The 7,764-nt window shown below is 39.1% G+C and overlaps 1 protein-coding gene across 1 annotated transcript; it reads right to left on the reverse strand.

The window, feature by feature from the left end:
* Window positions 1-2,055: 2,055 nt before the first annotated feature.
* Window positions 2,056-2,520, reverse strand: LOC149161453 (uncharacterized). Its single transcript, XM_089434887.1, has one exon. The coding sequence runs from the start codon at window positions 2,518-2,520 to the stop codon at window positions 2,056-2,058; it is 465 nt and encodes a 154-aa protein (XP_089291013.1).
* Between the last annotated feature and the right edge of the window lie 5,244 nt (window positions 2,521-7,764).

Below are 7,764 nucleotides of genomic sequence, written 5' to 3' on the forward strand. Positions count from 1 at the left end.
CTTGGTCTTGATGGGTATTGTCTCCCGCTATCTACCAACTAAGCTTCCAAGCTAATGATACAAGAGCGTATATGCTCTTGGACGTATTGGATATAGTTGAGATGAACAACGATTTAATTACAAGCCTCCTATTTTTCCTTGATGACATGACCTAATGTTGTTTTCATCCACCAATAGAAAGTGATGGAGTGGACATATTGGTTTCTGCAAACCTTAGTATGGCCAAGACCTCAAACCTAACAAAACATTTTGGCCTGAACCTCTAAGTTAGAATGGGAATTCCAACCACGAACAAATTGAGCTTTTAGTAAACAAATCTCATCCCGAATTTTTGTTCGTGTGTTTTAATGGAAAACTTCCATTGCAAATTGGGCCTAAGACTATGCTCGAGTCTTGCTAGTAGGACCACAACCACAAGAGACATGACCTCGGTGCATGCGTTGTTGTAGCATGCCACTAGCGAAAGGTTAGTTCCTAGTTAGAGGTTACCTAGGAGATAGGATAAGGGAAGGGGAACGAAGACTAGGGGGGCCTACACGACACATGCAAGAAGAAAATCTTCAGGGTTAAGGACGTTATGTTTAATAAGAGCCCGGGAGACTACCTAGATGAGTACAGAACCAAATTAGGCATTAGAGGATCCTCCTTCCATTGGAGAAGAGCCATACAATCTCCCCACAAGAAACAATAGGTTGATGTATCTGCCCAAGGGGATGAGACCAATTTCTTGGTCCAAAAAACCAAAACCATAACACTATAATTACAATACCAGGAATAGGAGTCGAAAGTAAACAATTTTACCAGCAGGTCTGGTGTAAATGCATTCTAAAAGACTTCAATGGAATCCTAATATTGACCCTCCCATTAGTTGATGCTTAGACCAACTACATGCACCCCTCGCGGTGCTTGAGTTTTGCAAAGTATCCAACCAACTATAAGGAATGAAAGTTGGAAGGCTAGACCAGAAGGGTTGGGCCTTCCTCAATAGGCATACCATAGTTTTGGGTGGAATGTAGAAAATATCCCACAAGTAGCTTGATGTTGTAACCAAGTATCCAAAAAACAACGAGGTGACTCTAGCAATACGAGGAAGATGCGGTGGTCATGTAAGTTTCCAGTTTAATACTTTGCATCATCATAACTTGTAAACATGTTTGATTGCATGGGGATGGTTATCCATGCTACCCCCTTCTTTAATGCTCGAGAGGGTGGCAAGGCGGTCGATGACGACATCATCATCATCAAATTTAATAACAAATATATATTTTTTTAAAAATATATGTTTTATTAATGTTTATTATAGAATTAAAAAAATAATAAAGTATTTATACTATAAATTTTATTTAAAAAATTTTAAAAATCATCTAAATCATTTAAATTAAAGAAATATACACTTAACTTTTAAAATTCAACAAACCACTTGTCCAAAAAAGCTTCTTCTTTTCATAAAATATTATGTTATATATTTATATTAATAACCATGATTATTTTGGAATAGGGCTTCCATAAATTTTATGCTAGAATATTCTTAATAGTAGCAATAAATAAATAAATTGGATTTATTTCACAAGTAGTTATGTATTTTTTGTTTTTTAATTAAATTGATTAATTAAAACTTCATCATATGGATTTTTATTTTTTTATTTTTGTTTTTATTTTTATTTTTTATTTTTTATTTTTTCCAGTACAAAGAAATCATAATATATTATACCGTATGATCAATATACAGGATATAAACATCATCTGCCAAATCCATTACATCATTCAGTCCATCTGGGTGAGCATATCATGCTTCCCATCCAAAAATATCACAGCATGCATAATACAAAAAGAACAGTCCATAGGCCCAGTGTTGTTCTAAATTAAAAAATAGACATAGATGATAACAACAAAGCATGACCAAAAAAAGTATGTACATGGATTATCAGATACTCCTCCATTCCATCTATCCGAGCAAGTGAGCAAGCAACTTGTCCATCCATCCATGTGAGAAACTGACAGATATTACACTAGTAGACATGCAAAATATATACAAAAAAGGAGGGGATATAGAAGTTACACGAGAAATGGAAATTCTCCAACATCTAAAACATTGTGACCCAAAGTTATTTCCATGTGCATATTACCAAAATTACCTAGCAGTCCCCTCTTTGAAAGTTCATCAGCTTCCTTGTTCTGTTCTCTGCCAATGTGCATAATTGTAGAATTGTTGAGTTGATTCCATAGAAAACCAATTCTCCCTAGCCATCCAAGTAGCAAAGGATTGTTGATGTTTGCACTGCCCTTAACCTGATCTATGATAATCTTGGAATCCCCATAGATATGAATATCAGGGATACCAAGGAAATTGTTGAACCATAAAAGGCCCCATAAGGCCATTGCTTCTACCCTGGTATTAGTGTCACTTCCCCCATTCCACTGAATCTTGCATGCCAAATCATTTGAAATGGCAATCCAAAATCCACAACCACAAGAATTCCTTTGCACAACACCATCAAAAAAGCCCAGTGGATATTCCATCTGTAGTCCAGTCCGCTTGAGTTGAGAGTTTTTGGAGCATGTGTCACGAGGGGTGAGCATGGAATTTTTTTTGTAGTTCTTTCAAATAACATATAGAAATCTTTTGTAAAATTTTGAAAGATTCACTTATTTCTCCATTTCCATATAGCCCAAAAAAGTAAAAGTGGAATGGTTCTCCATATAGTCTTCTGAGTGCTCCACCACTTCATACATTCCATAATGCAATCATGTTGTATATAAGGAAAACTGATAAGAGATGATAATTTTTTCCATACCTGAACCGTATGATGACACTTGAGAAACATGTGATTGTTGCTTTTTGCATCCATTTTACATATAGAACAAATACTAGGACCATGCCACTGCCTCTTCTGCAAATTCTCCCATGTGAGATTTTTGTTATGGAAGACTAGCCATGAGAAAAGGATGATTTTGTTTGGAATTTTGGTCCTCCAAAAGGCATATAAGACGTGATGCTCCCCCTGCCGAGAATCCCCGATACAAAGAGAAAAATATGTATCAGCAACAATGATGTTTCCAGACTTCATCTTCCCTATCCACATAAGGTTTTCATGAATCCCCGCACGACAAATACCAAGATGTTTCATGCCAGCGACAATCTGGTTCCACTCCTGGTCCATCTACCCAAACAGACCCATCTCCTGTGCACTTTTCCATACAGGGCAGGGACCCCACCAATGTGCAATGGCTTGATTCCAGAGTATATGCCACATCCATTTAAGAAGTGTATGAGCCCCACAGAGATATTACAGTCAATGCCAGCACCCAAAATCTGATCAACACTGATAAGGATCCTGTGGCCCGATCCCATGTTCCACGCAAGATGTTGAAGAAATATTTTAGCAATCTTATGAAAGCTAAGCCAGATTTTTGATCCATGGAGGGATCCAATAGTGCCTTTATGGTACTAGAAAAAAAATCATGATCCTTAAGGTATTTATGTCTGATAACCCTACTCCAAGTACTAGACCCAAAAATACCCCTCCATAGAGATTTGATCAGTAATGACCATCCAAAATGACGTAGATCCATAACCCCCCAACCACCCATGACCTTTGGAAAAGTAATGTTGGACAGCTTAACCAAATGATATTTCTTTTGCCCATGACTCCCCCCATATGAAATTAGCCATGATATGATTAAGATTGTTAATGATGGTGACAGGTATATGAAAAAGATGTGCCCAGTAAACCCCCAATTGAGTGAGGACAGCTTGGGTAAGGATGACCCGACCCCCCAAAGACAAACATCTAAATTCCCACCTAGATATCCTTTAAAAAATTGATCCACAAGCCATTGCCAATCAGCAATCCTATAACTACATGGTTTGATATGGTACCCAAGGTACTTCATACCATTTTTCATCATCTCCACCTCTATACCAAACAAGTTTTTAATATATGCAATTATATCCATGTCACAACATCCATGAAAAATAATAGATTTTTGAACATTCATATGCAGGCTAGTGGCATTAGCAAATTTCCTAAAAATATGAAAAAGACAACCATGCAAATCGATTTAACATACCCATGATGAGTACATCATCGACAAAGAAGCCATGTGATATTTTGATGTTGTTCCCCATCTGTAGAGCCTGGAATTGTTCATGTGCCACCGCATTTTTTATATCCAAGCTCAGCCCATCCATTGCCAAAATGAATAAAAGTGGAGAAAGGGAACATCCCTGACGAAGTCCCCGGCCAACCCAAAAGAATTGAGTTGGGTATCCATTTATAATCACAACATAATTGAAATTAATAACACATGCCATTATCCAATCAATACATCTGGGTTGTAAGCCAATTTTGAAAAGTACCAGTCTGAGATATCCCCAATCCAGACAATTGTATGCCTTCTATAAATCCACTTGCATAATGGAAACATTGAGTTGTTTTGTATGTATTGAATGCATACATTCTTGGGCATTAGCGACAACATCATGTATTTGTATATCCTGTAGGAACCCATATTGTTCTGGAGATATATGGCGCAATAATGTACTCCACATATGACCAACAATGGTTTTAGAAATGACTTTGTAGATGAGGTTACACAGCGATATGGGCCTGAAATCCGTGAAGCATGTTGATGGGCAGCGCTTCAGGATAAGAGAAATATATGTGGAGTTAATGAGGTGGTGAATATTCCCAGTGATCCTCGACTCCTCCACACCTCCTCCACCATGTACAACAAGTCATTTTTGAATAGATCGAAGAAGTGTGTGAATAGTTCCACCATCCCCCCGAACTTTTATCACCCTTGAAGGATTTAAGAACCCCATGTAATTCCTCTTCAATGACTTCCTTGTACAGTGCAACATTTGAATCCTCATCATACATAGACAGATATGGATCAATCCCCCATATGAGATCTTCTACAACAATACCCTCATTACGGCCATAAGCCAGCTGAAATGGGAGACAATGACTTTACTAATCTCCTCCTGCAACTGAATATATTGTCCATCAACGTCTTTTATCTCCCATATAGAATTTATGTTGTGTCTGTGATTAGAAAATCGATGGAAGAATTTTGTGTTTTGGTCCCCTTCCTTGATCCAAAGAGCCCAGCTCTTCAAGCGCCAAGTGGCTTCCTCCATAGAAAGGAGTTGTTTCTTCTTTAACTCAAGGGCCTGAATGCATGATCGAGTTGATTCTGGTAGACTGTTGGTGGCCATCAAAGGGTGTAAAGCATCCAGTTCACATTGAATATCGATAATATCCTTTTGCAAGGTCTTAAACTTCTGCTTCTGCCAAGATTTGACCTCCCCACAGAGGATATCCAACTTGTCTAGTATGTGAACCATAGGGGAAGGTCCCTTAACACATTCACGACTCCATGTATCCTTCACCAATAAGTTAAAGTCTGGATCATCTAACCAGGTCCTATTGAATTTAAAAGGCATGCCCAGGTGAATATCGCCCTCCTCCATTGTAATGTAATAGGTCTATGATCAGACAAAAAGTTATTGATAATCTCCACATGGACATCACCAAGACGAGCCAGCAACTACTCGTGCATTAAAAAATGATCTAGTCGCTTTGCAACATATGCCACACCAGAGCAACCATTGTCCCATGTGGGAGCCATTTTAGCAGGGAAAATATCCACAAAGTTATGCACCAGAATCGCGTCACGAATCATCCCGGCCAGGGGATCAATCTTCCTAGATCTTCCCCATACTTCATCCAATCCAATGGTGCAGTTTAAATCCCCAACAATGATGAGGGAGGCCAGCTCCATAATCCTAGATGATATCTGCCTGTCCCATAATATAGACTTGTTACACAGTAATTTGTCACCGTTTGTCACCGTCCCTGTTACCCCTCTCCCGCGCGCTGGAGGACTCATTCCGGGACCTGTGAGAAGTGGCATGACCTGAAACCACTTGCATTATATTCCTCTAAGTGTGAGCTTCATACGCCCTGAAGACATCTCCTGTAGTATACCCATAAAAACAACCCTTTTTGTATTAGCGCGGGTCCGTAGTGTACTTCCCACGCCAATGGGGGAAATCCTCTAAAGAGGGCGTTCCAGTTGGCACTCTGTCTTAGAGTCACACTCGCGCCAACCCAGTTGGGTAAAGTTTTTAACGAACAAACTTCCGAAGGTTCTCCCTAACCCATTCATCAACTAAATCTATGTTGAGCTAGGATGGTTTTGCTTCGAATCTCCATAGAAGGGAAGTGGTTTGCCACCTTTCATTGAAGCTTCTTAGTGATAAATCCAATCCCATGGATATTGTGGTTGATCCTATCTCCTTCCCCTCTATCTATAAAAGCTTTTTCTTTTTCCTTGAGCAAGCTAGTTCCAACATAGTGCAAGTGATAGTAAGAATTCCAAGAGTTCAAGAGATTGAAGTTGCAAGAGCCTTCTTTGCATCCATAAGGCCAAATCTAAGTGAGGATATTCTTGTCACTAAGGAGAGAGAGGCTTGTTTCCCATCCCAACAAGCTTTGAAAGACTTGTGTAGCTGATCACCCAGCCAAAGGAGGATTTGACGTCAGAACTATGGTTGTATTCTTCTTTGTTATTTATTAATAATAGATGACTATCATTATGGTTCCACTCTCATTGTCCTTTGTAATGATTGATGTTGAGTTATATCTTTTCTGACTGATATATAATTGCATCTATTGGATTTTATGCTTGTATTTGTGTTGTTCTTTGCATGTGAAGGTGTCCAGTCACAGAGATCGTGGGGATCATGACCGGTCGAAGCAAAGGAACGAGAGCGACGTCTCTTCTACGAATATTAGCGTTGGAATCCAAGTAGGTTCTCATCATCCACCTTTAATTTTCAATTAGGAACTTGCGTGATAGCATCGTTTGATTGTTGCTAGACCCAATCTGGGCTAGTAGGGATTGTCTTTGTCCGCAAAGGGGATTTACCTCCACAACAATTTGGCGACTCCGCTGGGGAGTTAGCTTGTTGTTTGATTTGTAAACTTTAGTCGGAGCCTGAATTACGTCCAGATAGCCTTCGAAATGCTATTGCTTTGCATTAGCGAAGTAGATCAAAGCCACTTCAGTCAATCTCCGGTTTGGTTTGCAGACTAAACAACTTGGAGTTTGTCTTGTCTCTTTGGTTTTCTCTTGTTTGGATTGCTTAGATAGCTTTCTGGGTTGGATTTATTGCTATCTCTTGCTTCCTGGTCTGCCTGGATACTGTTACCCAAGCCTTGGACTGCTTGTTTTTATTTTTGACCTAGCAAGCTTGATTAGCGCGCCTTTTTTCTTGACAGTCACGCCAGTTGGCGCAAGTTGCTCAAAGAAAACCCGGGCCAATCCCTTAAAAGCGCGAGTTACAGCCTGACAGTCATGCCAGGCCTGTCAACTTTTCTAGTTTGCTTGTTTGCAAGCCTTCTAAGCTTGGATTTGTATCTTGTCACATCTTTTTCAATTACTGGAGTGTGTCAGAGTCTTGTTTGACTAGTTTTGAGTCTCTTTTTTGAGAAATTCTTAATTTGATTTCCTTTGATCATTACTTGGAGGTTTGTCTTAGTCTTTTCACAATTTTGCATCTTTTTGTTTCTGTTTGGGGGGGCTAAATTGTGTATGAGTGTTAACCGCCTTTGAGTGTTTTTATTTTATGATCTTTGGAACTCTCACCCGTTTTTCTTGATTTGCACTTGATTGATTCTTAGATTACAATCATCTTGTGTTTGAGAATTCTCTTGCATAGATCACACTTGCACAATTAGAATTCTCATTTTCAGG

The sequence above is a fragment of the Pinus tabuliformis genome, chromosome 5_2 (assembly GCF_031772625.1).
Source record: "Pinus tabuliformis cultivar Carrire ecotype Pingquan chromosome 5_2, CPIR1, whole genome shotgun sequence".
Classification (NCBI taxonomy): domain Eukaryota; kingdom Viridiplantae; phylum Streptophyta; class Pinopsida; order Pinales; family Pinaceae; genus Pinus; species Pinus tabuliformis.

Coding starts and splice junctions, on each gene's coding strand:
- LOC149161453 (XM_089434887.1), bottom strand. CDS start 2,520: ATGGAATATCCACTGGGCTTTTTTGATGGTGTTGTGCAAAGGAATTCT.